This window comes from Aethalodelphis obliquidens, unplaced genomic scaffold (genome assembly GCF_003676395.1).
Source record: "Aethalodelphis obliquidens isolate GAN/ISIS:26980383/991018 unplaced genomic scaffold, ASM367639v1 scaffold21, whole genome shotgun sequence".
In the NCBI taxonomy this organism is placed as follows: Eukaryota; Metazoa; Chordata; class Mammalia; order Artiodactyla; family Delphinidae; genus Aethalodelphis; species Aethalodelphis obliquidens.
The window spans coordinates 2,482,236-2,503,866 of NW_020837965.1; the positions used below are offsets into that span (position 1 = coordinate 2,482,236).

The following is a 21,631-nucleotide window of genomic DNA, read 5'->3' on the forward strand; positions in this document are numbered from 1 at the left end:
TTATTAGTTAGAGTGGGTCACACTAGCTATCGTTACATACAACCTCAGTTTTTCAGTGGCTTAGGATGACAGGTTACGTCTTGCTCACAGAACATTTTGGTGAAGGTACTTGGCAGATCACCTTTCATGAGGTTTTTCATGGGCCCAGGCTCCTTCCAACTTGTGGCTCTGCCATCCCCCAGGGCCTTGGAGTCCCCTCCTGGAGCCTCTGCATGGATCTTGTGTGGCCTGCAGATGGGGGAGGACAGAGAGAGGGAGGAAGTGGGGGCAGGGAGGGCCATGGGAGATTTTTATGGGCCAGAGGGAGGAGTGCCTTACATTCTTTTGCCCACATTCCATTGGTCAGGACCCGGTTGATGCGCACAGCTAACTGCAAGGGAGACTGGGAAATGTGGTCTTCCTGGGTCTAGAAAGAACATGAAACTGCTTTTGATGACCTCGTGGCAGTCTCAGCTCTACTCATTATCATATTTCATTGAATCTTTGACATCATAGACACCATTATTTTTGGAACCACTAATTAAATTAAACTATGGCAAGCCATCCACTCAAGATGCATTCTGATTGCCAAGATGTTAAAAAGTGAAAAAAGGGTGTAGTTTAGAGTCAATGAAATATGGTGCTGTCACTCCTTGAGGAAAGGAACATGTCCACCTTGGGCACCAACCATCCCCAGGGCTAGAATGGTATCTGGCACACCGAGGGTACTCAAGGAATAGTAATGGCATGAATGAGGGAGGGAAGGAGCGAGTGGATGAACGAATGAGACGGCGTGTCAGTTAGTTAGCTGTCAGAACCCCCTTGTGTGAGCTGCCACACCGGGGAGTCAGGCCTCGTCGCTCACCTGAGCAGAGGTGCTGCCACGCTGCCAACTAAGGCTCCGGGCCCCTGCCCCTGGCTGGCACCCTTCTCTGCTGCCAGCTTCCGTATTCTTCTTTCTCGCTGCACGTTGGTGTGAAGTATGACCTCGCTCACACTTGAGCTGTCCGTCTTACTGCCTCTGTCCCTGGAGAGGCAGCCATGACACCAAGGTCTCATGGGAGAGACTCACTGCCCAGCCTGGGTCAGTTGCGCAGCCCTGGGTGACTCTGCTGGGTAGCAGGTGGAGATGCATGCGAATGTGGCGATTCCTGTGGGAGCTTGGCGTGCACACAGGAATAAGAGAGAAAGGAGGCTGGAGTCAGTTGTCAGCTCCTAGAAGAGAGGCTAGTTAGTTCTAATAGTTGGTTCTAGTAGTGCCTGAATAAGGAATCCCTCTGTCTGAAAAGGGACCTCCTCAGTGGAAGTTCCCTCATGCAGAGAGGCACACAAATGCATGACTAAGTGGTGGATGGACGGATGCACGGATGGATGGGTGATGGGAAGGAGAGAGGGAGCAAGACAGTCTTGCTTGCTGTGGGAATGGACTTTTTAGAGACTGAATGGAAGCCATCTGCTCATTACCAAAAAGGGTGCTAGTAACAACTGCTAACGTATTTACTGAGCACTTTCGCCAGGCACAGTTCTAAGCTCTTTTCTGTATTAACTCGCTAACCCTCAAGACCACCCTATAAGATGAATACAATAATTATTATCATTCCTATTGTACAGATGAGGAAACTGAGGCTCAGAAAGGTTAAATAACTTGTAAGAGACAGAACCGGAATTCGGACTCAGGCAGTCCAGCTCCAACCACTCAGCTCTACGGCCCAGCATCTCAGCTCCTCCAGGACTGAATGCCATCTGGAAACTGCTGAATTTGTTCAGTGACAGTAGGTGGGATGTTTATGCTGTATCACTGCTTGATATGGGGTAAAAATAAAACAGATTCAAGTAGAGTTAAGATAAATTCACAGATGTCAGATCTCCAAGAGATATTGAAAGGAAGATCGCTAGAGGTGTGTTTGGGGGCATCTTCTGAAATTGTGAGCTGTCCTTCCTCCAGACACACCCCTTTGTGGTGTCAGAGGCTAGAGTTGGCCATATGGGCTAAAGTAAGAGCCATCAGGTACCTTTGGCTCCTGCATGAGGACACGCCCTTGAGAGGGACGAGGTGAGGGCTGAAATTTCGAATTGGTCTCCCCAGAGGGGGCCCTTCTTTCTAATCCACACACAGCCACAGAATGAGCCAGCAGCGGCTGCCCATTGTGGGCCGGAGCTTTGCCGGGGGACTGGGCCCTCCCAGCTGTCCCGTGGCACCCACTTTGCTTCCAGTGGTCTCCTCCTGCTTTGGCGAGCCTCTCACTTCTCATGATGATGGATGCAGCCTGGGACATCATGGATAAAAAGCCCCGATTGAAAGGCACTAATCACCCATCATTATTTTCCATGCCGTAATTTGTATGGAACGAGATTTCAATCAGTTGTCTGGGATCAACCTGGTTTTGACTAATCTTTCTAACGACAAGATGCTTAATTACAGATTTTTGCCTGAGTTCTGGCGTACAGGGGGAGGCAGCTCTCACTGAAGCCAGTTTGCTATCAGGTCATTTTGTAGTATTAAGTCCCAGAGGGTCCCCTGAGGGGACAGAGAGAAAGAAAGAATGAGGAAAGTATTCCTGAGGAGACCAGACAAAATCGAACCAGCACAGGACCGGTGCTGTGGTAGTGACGTGGTGATGGAGGGTAGCAGGTGGGCTGAGTCAACCTGCTCCCCTGCGCAGGTCACCTACCCACCGTGTCTCTACACCCCTAGCCAGCCCCCAGCCAGCCCCCAGCCAGCCTGGCTCTCTAGTTAGTGTCTCTGAGTGAGTCACGACTTCTAGGGCCTTCAGCTCCTCATCTGAAAGCCACCAGGCCAGGCAGGAGAATCTCTGAGCACTTATGATTCACTGACTCCCTCTGTGCTCTGTCTGTCCAGAAAAATAGATCCACTGATGAAAGATACTCATTACAGGATTTCACAAGGAGTGATAAAAACACTGTTTATTAAAACAGGTGATTCAGACCACTCCGAGGGAAGGTCAATTTGAATTAAAGAAATATCTGAGTTTAAAGAAAGAATATATAACAAATAGATGCGTGGAATTGGATTAATTATAATCCTTGGTTAGTAATACTTTTCATCACTGGCTTCCCATTCCCACTCCTTCCTTCCCCCTCCCTTCCCTTCCTCCTTCCCTCCCCTCTTCCCTCCCTCCCGTGTAATAAGTACCCATGGATCCCTGTCCCAACAGGAATACTGGGACCGTGTCAATTTAGCCATATGGTCCCCCCCCCCATCCTACACGTCCATTAAAGGCCCATTGTGCATTGTCTAATAATATTTTTAAAGGAAGTTTAGCTGTGTTACTTTCAGGTGCCTGAGGGGCTGATTCATAACAAATAAAGCCTTGCTGGAGGGTCTGAAGGTCTGCTTTAATGAATAGCTCAGTGGCCCCTGGTTAGCAAACTAATCATGGAAATGTAGGTAAGAGTTTCTCAAGTGTAGGGAACCATTTTTCTTCTGTAGAGTGGATTCCCATTTCAGGCTTATTTATCCTCTTAATTCACCTAACCTGCTACTTTCTTTCCTGGTAAATGGCAGGTTCCTTGTGGAATTATTATACTTGACTGAGCGAAGAGCTTTGCTAGGTTTACCCACAGGCCGCCGCCAGCTGCTGGATTTTCTGGAAGGGGCTTCCTGGGAGAATCACAACAGCAGCCACTGTCCCCTGAGAGCTTGCTGAGCTCTAGCACGTTCTAAACGTTTGGCCTGCATTAGCCCCTGCTCGCCCAGAACAACCCTAGGAAGGAGGTGCTGTGGTGGAGCCCATTTTACAGATGAGGACCCTGAGGCCCAGAGAGGGTGACCCGTTTAACGCAAAGTCAGCAGCTACTGTGAACTGCAGTGCTCATCTGACGTCAGAGTGATGGCCCTTAACCGTTAAGTGACTCAGTGGCTTGTTTCTGCTGTTACAGGGGCAACCCCAGCACAGAGCCGAAAGGCGGCTGTGAGGGCAGCCCCTCTGCATGTGATCCGGCTTCTGGCGTGTTGTAGGGTGGACTCTACTCAGTAGACGACAACAAGCCAGGTCCTAATCAGACCATCACACCCCTCTTCCCTCCAGGAGCCTCTGTTCCTCCAGAAGCTTCTCTTCTGCTGCCTGCCCACCAGTAGGCAGCCTTGAGGGGGGTAGGTCCCTGGGATTCCAGCTCAGATTTTTATTTTTAAACTTTTAAATTTTTATTTCTTTTTATTAAAAAAAATGTATTGCAGTATAGTTGTTCCAACCTAAAGATTTATGACTGTCTCTTGCTGATATCCTGGAGTTTCTCTTCCTCTAGAGGTCCGTGGCTAAATAGCTGAAGAGTTTGGGTTTCCTTCAGAACTTCCAAGATTCTGTTGTATTCGGAAAAACTTCAACCCACTTCACTGTCCAGCAAGGTGATGACCAGCAGAGGCAGAGAGTCCCCAGTAAGCTCAGGCATCCCTGGAGGTCAGGCCGTTCTGGGGTAAGGGTCCCACACTGGACGCTAAGAGGGGCAGGCCTAGGTGGGGGAGGGGACCCACATTAATCAGATGGTGGTGACATTGAGGCCAGGGCAGCTCTGGCTGTGCTCCTGTTACGAGATGGATCAGAGGGAAAATGATGCCTCGAGGGGCTTCGAGCACTGACTACTGCTCTTTCACAGGCGGCTCAGATGGGGCAGCGGTCCCCTCCTGTAAAGTCAATAGTCATCGACCAGTTGGGAACTGGGACCCAGCCAACCACAGATGATGGACTCGACATGACCCTCTCCTCCCCAGAGCGCAAGTGTTAGCCACCTCCCCTTCACCCCTAGGCTGTGCTCTCCCTGCTGCCCATCCTAGCCACCTACCCAGTGGCCACATCCTCCTGGGCCTTGGCATCCAGGCTCCACCTCTGAGATCTTCCCTGACCCAATCTCCCATCCTTGCAGCTGTCCTGCTCCTTCCTCCTGCCGTACCTCAGCCTCCGCCGCCTGGAAACCCCCATGCTCTTGGGTGCTCCGTTTTCTCCCAATTCCTCTCTTTGTGACGTCACTCTAGCCCCAAACTACACCATGTGCCCACGCTTCAGCTCCCGGGCCCTGTGCCTACCCCTTTCCCGCCAACGTCCAAGTCAGTGGTTCTCAACTGGCGGCGATTTTGCCCCCCGGGGAGCATCTGGCAGTGTCTGGAGAAGGTTTGGGTTGTCATATCTGGGGCTGGGGGTGCTACTGGCTTCTAGTGGGTAAAGGGCAGGGGTGCTGCTAAACGTCCTGCAGCGCGCAGGATGGCCCACAGTGAAGAATTACTGGCCCCAAATGTCAGCAGTGCCCGGGTTGAGAAACGCAGATCAAAGCTCCCCTGTGTTGCTGCCCCTGCAGAGTGAGTTAAGGGGCCTGGTAAAGCTTTACGCCCCTGATTTGTGTTCTCTCCTCCTCCCATAGTTGCTGTTGCAAACTTTCTTCCTTTTCCTAGATCTCCTGACCTCACCTCCCATTTCACAGAGTGAGGAGAGGCCACGTGGGGGGCAAGGGAGGCCACCTCCAAACTTCCCCTCTGCACAGCCAACCCTCCCTCCCGCTCTTACTGCTTTGGCTCATTTCTCTTCTCTTCCAGGGCATCCAGATACCTTGCAAACTCCCACCAGGTCCCCTGACTGCATGTGTTATTCCTGTAGGATTCAAACTTGACTCCCCTAAGATTCACATCTGGGGTGCTGGAAGCAAAGCAATAAGCAAAACCAAAAATGCAGGGGCTTCCCTGGTGGCGCAGTGGTTGAGAATCCGCCTGCCGATGCAGGGGACACGGGTTCAAGCCCTGGTCCGGGAAGATCCCACATGCCGTGGAGCAACTAAGCCCGTGTGCGACAACTACTGAGCCTGCGCTCTAGAGCCCGTGAGTCACAACTACTGAAGCCCACGCGCCTAGAGCCCGTGTTCCTCAACAAGAGAAGCCACCGCAATGCGACGCCCGCGCACAGCAACGAAGACCCAACACAGCCTAAAATAAATAAATTTTAAAAAAAATTTTAAAATGCAGATTTCTGGGCCCCTCCTGCAGGGCTGAGTGTCCAGAATATGACTGGGGTGAGGTTGGGTCCAGGAAGCTACCTGTTCAACCAGCACGTTGGCTGACTCTGATGAAGATTGGACTGGAATTTGAGAAAAATCTTTTGTAATTGCAATCTTTCCATCTTGATTTGCTCTTTACCATTAGCATGTAACATGGAGTCACCATAGAATTCATTGCCTCCTCTGGGGAGTAATGGGGAGCGATGGGTAATTATACGGGGTCAGTAGGTGGGATCACGATTGCCCAGGGCAAACTGGAAAGTAATTTTTAAATTCCTTACATTCTTGACACACCCCCTCCTCATCAAAGAGGCTGATAAATTACGGACAATAACAACAAAAACATTCCTTCCCTGCCGCCACCGCCCCTAAGTTCAAGGGGATGGTGCCGCCTACAGGTGAGCAAGGAGGATGCCACCCCTACTCCCTCCTCTGCCCGGCTCGGCCAGACATGGCCAAACTCCCTGAAAGGATTGTCTGCTGTTCAATGCCTCCTGCAGACCCGGCCCTGTGGCTCCCATCCCCCCATGCGTGATACTGCTCCGACCAGCCACATCCTGACTGTTCACTGCAGGGGACACTGCACTCCTGACTTCACCTGACTTTGTGGCTGCACGTGACGTGCCGCCACCTCCCTCGCGATGGCTCTCCTCACTGCATGTCCACGACTCTCTCTCTTCTCCTCCAGCTCCTCTGGCCACTTCTTCTCTGCCCTCTTCTTGGACTTCTTTCCCTCTGTCCTTCCTTTAAATTTTGCTTTTGAATAAAGGAACAATGTCCAGGAGGTCAAGGATGGGTGGAGGGAGGGGTAGGTTTCCTGGAGGGAAAATGAAGGCAAATATGAATGAATGAGTGAATGAATGAAGCCAGACCAAAGGGGCATGGCGGGGGGGCGGAGGGAGCCCTGTCGGTGTCGTGTTCCACACCCCCAGCCCCTGCCTTGCTGGCGCTCTGCACACGTGTGTTTCTTTTGTGTCCGTCCTTCTGGTGAGAGGATGAGCTTCTTGACATCATGGGCTGCGCTGGTCACGTCCTGCTGTCTGGCCAGCACTTGGCACATGGTAGGTGCCCGAAGTACTTGTTGACTCACCCTGGAAAAGACATTCTAGGGGCCAAAATAATGGTCACAGAAGTGAGACACCTGCAGGGATGAAATCATCAGACCCTCCTCAGCTGGGGCTCAGGCACTAAACCAGTAGGTGGATTTCTGTGCCAACACTGAGGCCAGGGTCAAGTTTGCTTCCTTCTCGGTCCTAGAGTCTCTGACCAGGGCCTGGGGGCAGCGGTCACTAAAGAAGGCTTTGAACCAATAAGGAGAGAGGCAGGAGGGGAGACCTGTGGCTTAGGGTATGAAACCACTGCCTGCCCTGAGTGTCCTTCAGGGCTGGCTGAGCCGTGAGTCTGGAGAAGACAGCTGGGGAAACTGTGTCCTGCTGTCCACCAGGCATGGCTGTAGGGCTCCCCAGCTGCGTCTCTCAGGGCACAAGCTTCTCATCCTTCCAAGGGACAGATCTGAAGCGGGTGGCATATAACATGTGCTCACTAAATAGCAGATGCTATAATTACTGCTTATATCAAGTGTATCTCCTGAAATCTCTGGGGTGCTCACAGCCTGGGAGAGGAGTGGGATGGGGGGCTTGGGTCTGGGAGCTGCCTTGTCCTGCAGTGTTTGTCACAGTGGGCCTGGGATGTTCCTGGGCACTGCAGAGCCTAAAGCAGCAGTAGGAGGGGATTACAAATGTAAGAGCACCTGGTCCGCTCTCCCTGCAGGCCCAGCACAAGGCACTGTGGGGAGTTAACCCACAGGTGCATTTGTGTTTCTCAGGCCAATGGCATTTCCTGAGAACACACCAGGGAGCCTCTGGTGGATGGAGGGGTGGCAGGTAGCCTTGTGGAGGCTGGGGACATGACAGGGCACCAGCCAGAGATGTAAAAAAAAAACCACCAGAGAAGACTTTCAGTGTGGTACCCTCTGCCAATGTAAGGGATGGGCTAGTAGAAGAGGTGTCTCAGAAGACTCAGGAATATTCAGTTTGGAACAGAACAGACGTGGGAGCCTCTATCTTCAAACACTACATTCCAGTAGATAATAAACTTCTTGACAGTAGGATCCTTCTAGGTATCTTTTATCTTTTTATCAGAAGCAGCTCCCAGCTTCTGATTAGAACTGTCTGCGGGGCAATGTGTTCCCTGCCTCCGGACATGTTCAAGTGTAGATGGATGGGACAGTGCCCTGGGAGGGGTATTGACTATGAAATCACTGGTGGGACCAGGGACAGTGGAGGCCCCTCCCCATCATAAGATTGCTTTTGGTGGTGCAAGTGTGTGGCCAAGGTTTTCTTGGGAGGGTGGGCTTTGTGGGTGTGGTAAGACAGGCCTTTCCCCACATGGTGAATAATCCTTTCCCCAGTGATCTGCTCAGAAAACAGGGGCTACCTCTGACCATCGTTGGACTGTGGCTGCTTCCCCAGTGGGCCCTCCAGCACTGGGACACTCCCTCCCTCCCCACTGGGGCCATCTTTCGATGAATGGGGCTGTACTGCCACCCTCTCCAGCCCTTTTCGTTCTCCAGGACACTTCCCTCTCTTTTTTTTTTTTTTTAAAGAATCAATTTTATTTATTTATTTATTTTTGGTTGTGTTGGGTCTTCGTTGCTGCACGCGGGCTTTCTCTAGTTGTGGCAAGTGGGGGCTACTCTTCGTTGCAGTGCGCGGGCTTCTCATCGCGGTGGCTTCTCGTTGCAGAGCACGGGCTCTAGCCGCGTGGGCTTCAGTAGTTGCGGCACGCGGGCTCAGTAGTTGTGGCTCCCAGACTCTAGAGCGCAGGCTCAGTAGTTGCGGCGCACGGGCTTAGTTGCTCGGCAGCATGTGGGATCTTCCCAGACCAGGGATCGAACCTTTGCAGGACCCTTCCCTATTAACTTTCACCTGCTCCTTAGGCATCCGCCTTGGCCTCCTCTTTACCTCCACCCAGCCAGGCCAGGACATGGACAGATGAACCCTGACCCAGCCTCCCGACTCCAGGGCCTGGCTGGCCCAGAGCTCTTGGGCAAGGACTGCAGCTGGGCTTTCCTGAATGCATTTCCCGGCCCTTCCCTCTCCTTGCTCACGTGGGAGAGAAGCCCCTCCCCTCCTCCTGGGAGCTAGGATGTGTGAGGGTCGCACTTTGCCTTCTTACCCTCTCAGCATGGTTCTGGGAGGAGGGCTTTTCGTTTTGGGAAATGTCTTATGACCCTTCCTCGTGATCCTGCCTCACTGTTAATGCTCCCTTGACTCTACAGTGAGGCAGGGGCCTTAGAGGTTGAAGTTTGAGGTTAAGAAACAGCTGGGGGATGCGCGGAGTTGGGGTTGGAAGGCCTCCTCATGCTGCATGATTGAGGCACAGTCTCTTGAGGGGGAGGCCAGCCTGATCGGGCTGTGAAGAGGAATGAAAGAGGGGGCCTGGGGGCCACCCACCAGATGTGCCCTGGGCCAGAGGCAAAACCCGGAGGGCAGCCAGTTGGGCGGACGCCTTGGCCACAAGCCCTGCCTCTTGCCCTGGCCAGGTGACTTGGCGTCTCTGGTCCCAATCTCAGCGATGGTGGCATTTGTGGGAAGCTCCAAGCTCGGGCTTACCTGCCGCCCCCGGGGCTCAGGTGAAGTGGGTCATCAGGTCATTGTACTGAGGGTATCTGGTCCAGGAGCTGGCACCCCTGGACTTTCAAATGTATTATTGTTGTGCCAGAAGGTTGGCCAAATATTTTGGCTGAATTATTACCACTTTTGTCACCCTCAGACCAGCAATTTGCAAAGGACTGGGGGGCCTCATCTGAAGTTTATTGATCGATCAAAATGTAGTTTTTGTTTGGAGGACTCAGAAGGTTCTGGTGGGTAATGCCAGAAACTTGCTCTGGGCTGTGCCGTTTTTCAGCCCAATTGACCTTCTCGGCCAGCATTTTATCTCACCGATGCCTTAATGTAGGGCCCCTCCCAGCCACCCCGCCCACCCGGTGCCCGGAGCCCAAAGCTAATTCCTGGGGACAGCGTCACACCCACCGCACCCTCTCCGAGCTGACTCCTGCGCTCTGTGTCCCCAGGCTGCTGAACAGGATGTCCGCAGACGACCGGCACCTGGTCTCCAGCTGCGGCTCCTTCATCAAGACCGAGCCATCCAGCCCGTCCTCGGGCATCGATGCCCTCAGCCACCACAGCCCCAGCGGCTCGTCCGACGCCAGCGGCGGCTTCGGCCTGGCCCTGGGCGCCCACGCCAACGGTCTGGACTCGCCGCCCATGTTCGCGGGCGCCGGGCTGGGAGGCACCCCCTGCCGCAAGGGCTACGAGGACTGTGCCGGCGGCATCATGGAGGATTCGGCCATCAAGTGCGAGTACATGCTCAACGCCATCCCCAAGCGCCTGTGCCTCGTGTGCGGGGACATCGCCTCCGGCTACCACTACGGTGTGGCCTCCTGCGAGGCCTGCAAGGCTTTCTTCAAGAGGACCATCCAAGGTGCGTGGCAGCAGGGTGGGCCCAGGCGGGGTGCGGGCCCGGCAGGGAACCGGGTGATTCTCGCGAGCTGCCAGCTTGGGTCTGGGAGCCACTGGAGCCCACGTTCTGGAGGCTCCCTTCTCTGTATCCCAGGTTTTCTCATTTTGGGATTCTGGACAAGGGTTCTAAGTCCCAGGCTTTTGTTGAAATGGCATGCACCCCCATAGGGAGCCCCAGAAGACCCAAAGAAAATCCACACAAATGCCTTAGCACAGGTGTCTCTCTCGCTAGGATGGGGAACGCTGTCAAATGAGTGTCCCTAGAAAGCTGAATGTTCTGGAGAAAAAGCCCTATTTGCCCTGCAACTCCAGACCTTTTGAACTGTAATGGGTCTCTCCTTTTGGTTTTATCTTTTTTAATTGCACAAATGGAATGTGACTATTTTCTTCATCGTGAAACGGTCAGGGCCACAGAGCAAGGGAAATCTCCCCCTGACTACTCATCCTGTCCCATCCCCGTGGGGCCGCTCTTTGAGGGCATGTGCATATCAGCTGAGTCATGTTCCAAAGGCCATGCGGTGGCTGTCTCTCTCGGTGGGTACTCACTCTGAGGAAGTCAGTCCTGCGCAAATTGGGGATAACAATGGGTCCGCCCTCACAGGGCTGTTATGAAGGTCATGGCACAGGACGCAGCGCAGAGGAAGGGCTGGGCATGCCAGCCAAGATTCCTTCTACAGTCGGTCACGCGTGGGGCACTTGCTTCATGCGTTGCCTCCCGTCCAGCCTGACGCTAGGATAGACCAAAAGCCCTGCTCGTGGAGGTCACTGAGATGAGCAGATGCCGACCCCTGGGGACAGAAACTGCAAACCAGACTGGAGGAAACCCAGGGGTGCCAATCCTGTCCCCGTCCTGCCCGGCGGTCCGAGGGTGTCCTCCCTTCCGCCACTCCCCTATTTCACTTTTGGAAGAGGCAGGCTGAGCTTCCCTGGGGTGATTCTTGGCCTGTTCATTCAGCGAATATTTGTTTCAATTTCTTGTGACGAGTTATTTATTAAACTAATTGAGGGCGCTAGGATTGGCTATGTTTCCAGTTCTATGTATTAGTTGAGATGGTGTGGTGTGCTGGCCAACCGCCAGGCGGGCTCCTGGGTCACACAGCTGCATCCCTTACCTTATAGTTCAATGCCTTTGGGGCCTGCCTCAGTTTCTCTCTCTGCTTCAGTTTGCTCTTGGGTAAGGTGCGATGATGTCATGCCTACCTCACATAGAGCTGCTAAAACAGGCTTAAGTGCATTAATGGCTATAAAACACTCATACTTTTGCCTGGCACTTAGTAAGCGCTAAATAAATGTTTGCAATTATTATTTTCACTTTTGCAACATCGCTTAGGACATATTATTAAGACAACAGACCAAATTTGTTTTATCTTCCAGAGCAGGCCTTTGTAATTAACGTACATTTAAATGAAACAGTACGATCACTATTTTGACTTAACAGGATTTAAACTATTTTAGCTACTTTAGTTACAGATAAATTTATTCATTAAGTGAACCCTTTAAAAAAATATAAACATGGTAAAAATTCAAACAGTACCAAGGAATAAGACAGTAAAGAGTAAGTTTTCCTAAAACCCTAGGCCCCAGTTCCCTAGACCTTTCCCCAAAGGAGTCATGATACCAACTTCTCTCAGCAAATATTGATTGAGCACTTTTGTATCAGGCACCGTGCTAGCCTTCAGCACAGTGAACGGATGCATCCTGGTCCCTGCCAGCTTCACATTCTCCAGTCTGGGAGGAGGCCCTGGAATCTCTAGATGTCAAAAGCACTGCATTAATTCTCAGTATCCTGCCTCAACCAGGGTTGAAAACCTCCAGTCCAATATCCAATCAGTATCATTGGATATTTGACAAATAAACATGAGATGTTTAAACCAATTTAAGCTACTGAAATAACAGTGTTTTTCTTTCCAAATTGGGAAGTGATCTTGGTAAGATTGCCACCATTTTAGACTCTCAGGGGGGTGGTTTTTGAAAAATTGCTTTTTAAGAGACAGTTACATTTTTTTCTGTCCATATTCTTAAATGTGCTGGAGAGTTCTGGATTAAATTTTCTGAAAGCAGAGCCTGGTGTAGACTCAGGAACCTTACTACACCCTCAACAGCGGCCTGGGTGCTGACAACATCCTCTGCAAGTCAAGAGCCCGCAGGAAGGGACTTCCCTTGCAGCGCAGTGGTTAAGAATCCGCCTGCCAATGCAGGGGACACGGGTTCGAGCCTTGGTCTGGGAAGATCCCACATGCCGTGGAGCAACTAAGCCCGTGCGCCACAGCTACTGAGCCTGCACTCTAGAGCCCGCGAGCCACAACTACTGAGCCCACATGCCACAACTACTGAAGCCCACGTGCCTAGAGCCCGTGCTCCGCAACAAGCAAGCCACCGCAATGAGACGCCCGCGCACCGCAACCAAGAGTAGCCCCCGCTTGCCGCAGCTAGAGAAAGCCTGCGCACAGCAACAAGGATCCAACACAACCAAAAAAAAATTTTTTTTAATAAATAAATAAAGAGCCCAGAGGAAGGATTTGTAAATAGTCTTAGTTATTTGCTACCACGTAAAGGATCAAGATCTCTTCCTAGAAGTCCAAAGACAAACAGCAGGCTTTATTGCGATCAGAACTGAAGTACCCTCGTTTCTTTGTCACAAGAAGAGTTACTCATTTCCAACCAGAAAGGTCTCTATCTGAAACAGGGACCAGTGAACTCTAAGGCTGACGGATTGCTCTGGTTATTTTATCAATTCTTTGGTTTTCTTCTAACAAAGATTTTGATTTTGTTGTTTCTGAGCATAATAGTTGTAGGAAATTTGGAAAAATGGGGAAAATATAAAGAGGAAACAAATGATCTACAATTGGACAACCCCAGAGTCAGTTTAGTACCAAGAGAGCATTAATTTAGTCCCTGCCCTGAGTAAGGTGCTTCAGGGAGAGAAAGAGACAGGGTACCTGCCCTCAAGAAGCTGGAATCTGAGGCTTAGAGCACACGAGGCTGCAGGCAGAGCCTTAGCCCAGCCAGGGCAGTCTTCTAAGCACCCCCCCAATTAAGGAGGGTAGGTAGGCCATCTTTAAAAAGGCCTTTAGTCACAGAATGATCCATTCGCAAAGTAAACGCCTGGACAGCTCTGAAAATCATGCTAGCTCACAACCCCCCCTTCCCTCCTTAGATCCCTTCCATCTGCCCAATTCGGTGGTTACGTCAACATGGGGAGAAATTTATGGAAACAAAGAAGTCACGATAGACTTAGGGAGAAAGCCCTCAGACCGCCATTCCTTGCCTACAAATATGTATCGAGCACTCAGTGTGTGCTTGTCTGTGCCGGGGGCTAGCGCTGTGTGCATGGGGGGAGGGGATGGGAGTGGTGGGCAAAGTACAGTCTGCCGGCGGCTTCCTGCTTTTGTAAATAAGTAGTATTAGAACAGGGCCACACCTATTTGTTTACGTATTGTCTGTTTTGGTGCTTTGGTGGAGTAGTTGTCAGAGACCTGGCCACACGCAGAAAGCATTGACACTTTCTGGCTTTTTACAGTAAAAACTTGTAACCCCCACCCTGCACTTCAGCACTGAACAGGTAGATGCAGCCCACCAGCCCTCAGTGCCTAGTAATGCATGTTAAGTGTTCAGTACACTTTGCCCAATTCTATGCCGTCAGTGCTGGGGCTTACGACACTCACCCAGAGTAGATGAGCTCGGAGATAGACAAAAAGGCACAGTCCTGAAGGGACAGAAAGGCTCCATGGCAAAGGAACCACCCTCAACCTGATTGAATTTACTAGCATATCTATGGAAAAAAAAGAGGATGGGTCAGCCCTGGAGGCATAGAAAAAGAAAGCTGACTTTGGCAAAGTCCCCGCCCGAGGTAAAGGGAGTCAGCCTGGGACAGCCTATTGTGATTAAACATTCAATGGATTTGATTAGCATCTTTCTGATTATAATCTGGGTACCCTGTTGGTCTTCTGCTTGGAGCCATCTTGCTGGTTAGGCAGGATGCTGTCTGGGTAGATCAATTTCTTATCATACTTGAGTGTGCAGGCATCCTGGGCTTATACATCTGGTCCCTGAATTGGGGCAATGGGAGTCAGCCCCTGAGAGATGGAGCCCTTTTCTGTGGCTGACACAGTCGGGCTTCTGGATCATAGGGCTAAGCGCTAGCTTCTGGACTGTGACGCTGACCCACAGTAATGAAAACCTTTGTCATGAGTACCGCAGTGACGAGGGGGCCTTTCGGGGAGCCACCTGGGGGATCTTCGCTAAGCTATACCCCCAAACTCTGACCCTCTCTCAGCAGCCACCCTGCCTCCTCTCCTGTCCCATGGAGAAAGTGGAGGCCCTCAGATGGGCGCTCCCTCAGCTTGTTGCCACCAGCCCTGCCCACTCTCGGCAGCATCTCTCATTCACTGATGGTACACATCTTCATTGCTACCCACTCGTGTGGGGAGAGGTGGCTCCCACCCCAGGCTCAGCTTTTCTCAGGCTTGGAATCCATCTCCTCACCACTTCCCAGAGACCTTCCTACCCATTATCTCCTCTCTTTCATCATCTCACTCCCAATGGGCTCCTTTCAATCAGCATTTAAATACTGTTAGTATCTCCAGTCTTAAAAGAAAGTCCCTTCTGGGACTTCCCTGGAGGTCCAGTGGTTAAGACGCTGTGCTTCCACTGCAGGGGGCATGGGTTTGATCCCTGTTTGGGGAACTAAGATCCTGCAAGCTGCGTGGCCAAAAACAAAACAAAACCCACAACAATATGCCCTTTTGTTAAACTTGCATGTTTTCAGTCATATTATGTAAGACCATGTATTTTTTTTTTTTTTTTTTTTTTACAATACGTGGGCCTCTCACTGTTGTGGCCTCTCCCGTTGCGGAGCACAGGCTCTGGATGCGCAGGCTCAGCGGCCATGGCCCACAGGCCCAGCCGCTCCGCCGCATGTGGGATCTTCCCGGACCGGGGCACGAACCCGCGTCCCCTGCATCGGCAGGCGGACTCTCAACCACTGCGCCACCAGGGAAGCCCTATGTATTATTTTTTGAAAAACTTTTTCTTAACATTTTGGAAGGCAAGGTTTATCAAATGTTTCACATGACTCTTTGATGAAAGTGTCTTTGCCACTTTCCGCATCATTTGGTGCAGTGTTTCAGAGCACACCACCTTCACTTCATCTTGGTTATGGGAGATTATATGAGCGTGTATGTGCTGCTGTCCCTCAGATTTTTATTTTGAGCACTAAGTACATTTCCTAGACCATTAGGATAGTTCTGTTTTAGTTGTGTCAGTATTTTTTAATTGAAGTTTGATTAATTTACAGTGTTGTGTTAGTTTCAAGTGTACAGCAAAGTGATTCAGTTATACATATATATGTGTGTGTGTATATATATATATTCTTTCAGATTCTTTTTCATTATAGGTTATTACAAGATATTGAGTAGAGTTCCCTGTGCTACACAGTAGATCTTTGATGTTTACCTATTTTATATAGTTGGGTCAATTTATAGTCATGGTTTCCACAACATATCAGGTACCATACTGCTTCTTTTTTTTTTTGCAGTACGCGGGCCTCTCACTGTTGTGGCCTCTCCCGTTGCGGAGCACAGGCTCCGGACGCGCAGCCTCAGCAGCCATGGCTCATGGGCCCAGCCGCTCCGCGGCATGTGGGATCCTCCCGGACCGGGGCACGAACCCGTGTCCCCTGCATCGGCAGGCGGACTCTCAACCACTGCACCACCAGGGAAGCCCCCATACTGCTTTTGACTCTCAGTGTTTGTTAATTATGGTTCATATCCCCAGCAATAACTAAATTTGGGCTAAATTTCTTTCTGCCTTTGTTACTGATTCAGTCCGGTGACGAGCCTTGATTGGGGTCTTCTCAGGGCACTGAGTCTCCCCAAAAGGCAGTTGTTCAATATGAAGGGACTGACACAGCACCTCTGATAAGAGACTTCACAAAGACGCAGATATTAAGCAACTTCCTCTTCTTTCTTTCTTTTTTTTAAAATTAATTAATTCATTCATTTTTGGCTGCGTTGGGTCTTCGTTGCTGCGCGCGGGCTTTCTCTAGTGTGGCAAGCGGGGCTACTCTTCGCTGCAGTGCGCGGGCTTCTCATTGCGGCGGCTTCTCTTGTTGTGGAGCACGGGCTCTAGATGCGCAGGCTTCAGTAGTTGTGGCTCACAGGTTTAGTTGCTCCGCGGCATGTGGGATCTTCCCAGACCAGGGCTCGAACCCGTGTCCCCTGCATTGACAGGCAGATTCTTAACTGTGCCACCAGGGAAGCCCACTTCCTCTTTTCTAAAGGACAGTGTTGGGGGAAAACTCCTGCCTTACATCTGAGCTTAGGAAGCACTTGTTCAGTTCTTTGGTGATACTTTACTGAGTCCCAACCATTGTGCTGGGAGCTGAAGACAGAACAATGGGCCCTACTCTGTGGTCTTGTATTCTCGGGGGTAAGGCAGACAGTATATACAATAACAAAGAGGCATAATGACAGACCCAGGTGAGTACTGTGAAAGAGAAAAACCAGTGATGAGAGCAAAGGTGGCTGAGAGAGGGGGTCTAATTTAGTCTGAGGATTAGGTAAGGCCGTGCTAAGAAGGCGACTTTCAAGGTAAGGGGAAGTTCAGGCGTTCCAGGCAGGGGAAACAGCGGATCTGTTTCAGGACCAGAAGGAGGGCCATTGTGGCTGTTATGAGTGAGTAGAGGCCAAGTGGAAGGAGACGGGGCTGAGAGGCTGATAAAACTCAGGCCGTGGTGAGTGCAGCACTTGGATTTTCTTCTAGGTGGGATGGAAGCCGTTGACAACACATGCTGCGTGGCCATGAGGGGCTGTGCAGAGGGTAAAACTGCCCTGTCCCCTTCCCTGTGTTCCCAGGGCAAGTGGCCAACTTTGCAGGTCACCAGGAGGCCCCTTGAGTAGCTCCTTAAGATGAGGAGGAACAAGCAAGAAAGAGGCCCTGGCACCAAGCTCCGTCTGTTCACATGGGGCCCCGATGCAGGCTTGGAAGGAAACTCCCCAAGGAGAGGGGCGGGGGGATGATTGATGGCTTATCCTGCGTTGGACCACCTCCAGGCCTTTTGTCCTGGTGAATGAGGCCTGGGATCCCAGGGGACAGAGACTATGACAGGGATGCAGAGACAAGCCAGGAGTAAGTGGGAGCCTGGAGTGGAGTGCTGTCCCAGCCCTGCGACTCGCCAGCGAGCTGACCTTGAGCAGGGCCTAGGATCCTCTGGCCTCAGTTTCCTCATCTATACAAATGCATAAAAAGAGTCAATTAAACCCACAAAACATTGCTGTCTGCCGGGCACTGAGGCAATGAGAGGAAGAACAAATCACAGTTCCTCTTTTCAGAGGCACAGCCAGGGTGAAAGTCAGGTGAGACACAGCCAGACAGAGCAGGGAGGGCTTCCCAGAGGAAGGGACATTTAAGCTGGAGTGGAAAGTGAACATTCTTGGTAGAAGGAGCAGCAGGAAGTGGCCCACAGGAGTTGAGTGTGCTCTGCTCAGCAAGAGGGGACCAGTGGTAGGTGAGGGGCTGGAACAGAAGCTGGGACCAGATGTCAAAGGTTTTCACAGGCCCTTGGTAGGAAAAGTATAGAGTAATATTTCTGCTTGAGCTGCTTCACCTGGCTTAGGACCCCAACTCTACAATTTCGTAGTTGTGTCAAGTCGGGCAAGTTACTTCGTTTCTCTGGTCCTTAATTTCCTTGTCAGTAAAAGGGGACTGATGGGGCTAATAAATAGTTCCCGCTCCCAGGATATTCTTGCAGAAATTAAATGAGACATGAATGTAGAGTGTTTAGCCTAGTGCCTGGCCTACGATAACCATTAGATAAATAGGATTTGTTATTTGTTATTTATACTTGGCAACGAGAAGCCATTGAAGATTTTTGAGCAGGGAATTAATCACATCTCCTTTTAGCAAGATAATTCCGGCAGTGATAGGGAAGATGGGCTGGAAATGGGGGGCTGGAAATGGGAGAGTCTAGGGGCCGGCAGACTAGGCGGCAATTTTAACAGTCCAGAGATCTAGTTAACAGTCCACTTAGAAGTATCCAAACCCCAACAGTGGCAGAAGGGTTAAAAGGAGAGGTTAGGATTTTGAAAGTGATTTCAGTATAAAAAAATAGTAACTGGATTGTGAGACTGGCTCTTAGATGTCTAATTTAGGCTACTAGAGGATGGTCAGGCCATTGGCGGGGGAGAAACCTAGAAAGAATAATTTTGCTGGTGGAAGGGGGGTGGGCAGGGAGGAGAGGTTGGGATAATGGATGAAGTCTGAGGCATGTTGAGTTTGATCAGTTCACAGGCCTTAACCTGGGCAGTGGGAAATGCAGGGCTAGACCCCAAGAGTAAAATCCGAGTGGGCTTTTGGGTCTAATGAGATCCTCTAGGGCAGGGGTTCTCAAAGTATGGTCCCCACACCTCAGCACAGGCTTCACTAGGGGGCCGGTTAGAAATGCAGATTTCAGGCCTGCAGAATCTGAGGCTCTGAGTTAACAGGCCCTCTGGGAGAGCTTGTTCTAGGGAAAGCTGCTCTGAAGGAGAGGGTCAAGGGATAAGGCGCCAGGAGGAGGGACGCTGGTGAAAGGAAGGGGTCAGAGCCTTGAAAGGAGACTGAGAAATACCATATTTTGTCAGTTCTAAGATGCACATTTCCCCCGTGTAACATCTCTGAATTGGGCCGATTACTGTCTGCTAGGTGACAGATGTATGTGGTTGTCACTGCCCTCACAAGCACATTAAAACTTGCAGAAAGGGGCCAGTGACCTGGAAGGAAACCCCTATGAGAACAAGGGACATTCAAGAAGCACAGCGTCCTCAGCTCCTTTGTCAGCAAAGAGGACCGATCTGTGGAAAAACACAAAAACAGTGACTTTGATCAAAAAGGATTAAGAAGAGTCACACTCTGAGAAATTTTAGCAATATCTTCAATTTATTTTTCTTATGTTTTCCCTTTCATGTATCCACAAGAATGCTGTATGATCAAATCTGTATCTATCAATAAGTCTCAAAGAGCTCTTTTAATAAGAAAAAAAAAGAAAATGCTAGTGGCGAGGAAGCACAGCCGTACTTTGATTGGCAGATGTTTTTCCTCTCTTTCTTGGTGGTATATAAAACAATGGTGCAGTCTTACCATCAAAAGCATCTTAGATTCTATGCAATAAATATAGAAGCGATCAGAGACGTTACAAGAGTCCCTGGAGAGAAGGGAGATGAAATCTAACAGAGTGGGTTTTAAGAGGTGTGATGGGTGTCTGCTGCTTCCGGAAGGACCAGGATGGGGAAGGCCCAAGGGAGGGGATTGCACTTGACAACTGGAAGGTCATTGTTGAATTCTAGGTTTCTCTGGGTGGGCACTCTTTATTTTTTTTTTAACATCTTTATTGGGGTATAATTGCTTTACAGTGGTGTGTTAGTTTCTGCTTTATAACAAAGTGAATCAGTTATACATATACATATGTTCCCATATCTCTTCCCTCTTGCGTCTCCCTCCCTCCCTGCGTGGGCACTTTTGCTTTCCATTTATTTGCCTTGATCAACGGGTGCTTCAGGGGGCAGACACTGTACTTGAGATACAGAAATGAAAGACCTAACAATCTCTATCCCCAGTAAGCACGCAGTTCAGAATGGAGGACAGCATGCAAAATCCTGATTATGAAACATTAAGCTAGTTGCTTTCAGTGTGTGTATGTGTGTGGCAGGCGGGGTGATGGATGAGGCCTATGGGGGCAAACAGGAAGGGGCATGTAAGCCTACCTGGGACAGAAGGGAAGAGGGCGTCACTGAAAAGGCCACGTGCGCGCTGAGGCTCCAAGGATGTGGAAGAGTTTGCCAGGAGGGGTGTCAGCTAGAGGGAGGTATGAGAGGGCCCAGAGGCGCCATGTGGTTTTCTGGAGCCTACAAACCGGGAGCCTAGGTGGAGGGAGATCACAGTGGACTGGTCAGAGGTGGCCAGATCATAAAGGGCCCGATGTGCTTTTCCCTGGAGGTTAGATTTCATCTTTACACAATGAACAAATTAATTTTAAATTAATTTTTAACTTTTACCAAAATAATGTATGCACATAGTTTAAAAAGACCCAAAGTATAACTCTTATAATGAAAAATAAGGGTCCCTGACCCTATCCATTCTCTCTTCCCTCCGTGATCTAGAGTTAGCCATTTAAGAAAATCTTTCTTCTAGCCCTTTGTCTTCTTAATTACTACTATGATTTTACAGCTATACTTACTGACAGCAATTTTACATTATTTCTTGACTTCCTGTTATGGAAGATGAAGAGTTAGTTCCCATTATACAAACCATCCCAACACACATACATTTCCCATCTTCCCATTGTCTGAATATGGTTATATCACAATTTTTGGTTAAATCTCTTTGTCTATTGCCAATTCCTCCTGGATGTCCCCTTGACTTTTCTCCTGGTAGGATCCTCTGTCCTCTTCCTCTTTTGGGTCCTTCCCTTTTGGGGTGGGGCGTGGGGGAGAAGCTCATGCTAGAAAGGCACAGGAGAGGTAAACTTGTTGACATCTTGGATGTGTGGAAATGTCTTTACTCAATCCTTCAACCCATACATTAGATGCTAGTTGAAAATAATTTCTCCCGAGAATTTGGACACCATTGCTGCTTTGTCTTCTAGCTTCTAGTGCTGCTGTCAAGAAGTTTAATTCATTCACTTAGAAAATGTATACTGAGGCCTCACTCTTTCCCAGACATGGTTCTAGGTGTTGGAAAACAGCAATGAACAAAGCAGATAATAAACCAGCTAAATAAGCAAGTCAGGTGATGGGTGCTAAGAAGAAAAACGCGGGGTGAGTATGTGCACTAGTTTTGTGTATCTGTGTGTGTACAGAGAGGGTTTTTTCCCTTATGGTTTGAGATATGGTGGCCAATCTTATTCTTGATCCTTTGTATTTGACTTTTTTTTTTTTGGCGGTACGCGGGCCTCTCACCGCTGCGGCGTCTCCCGCTGCGGAGCACAGGCTCCGGACGCACAGGCTCAGCGGCCATGGCTCCCGGGCCCAGTCGCTCCGCGGCATGTGGGATCTTCCCGGACCGGGGCACGAATCCGCGCACCCCGCATCGGCAGGCGGACTCTCAACCACTGCACCACCAGGGAAGCCCCAAACTTTTAAAAAATATATATA

At 50.3% G+C, this 21,631-nt stretch overlaps 1 protein-coding gene across 3 annotated transcripts in view; it reads left to right on the forward strand.

Moving 5' to 3' along the window:
* Positions 1 to 21,631, forward strand: part of ESRRB (estrogen related receptor beta) — a 74,656-nt gene that overhangs the window by 13,713 nt on the left and 39,312 nt on the right. Inside the window, exon 2 of one of the 3 annotated variants that reach the window (XM_027120829.1) lies at positions 10,055 to 10,464. In XM_027120829.1, the coding sequence (XP_026976630.1) occupies positions 10,068 to 10,464 (397 nt within the window). In that variant the 5' untranslated portion in view covers positions 10,055 to 10,067. Of the gene's footprint in view, positions 1 to 10,054; positions 10,465 to 21,631 lie in introns of those variants that run through there. The other 2 variants (XM_027120831.1, XM_027120830.1) reach the window with 2 other exon arrangements.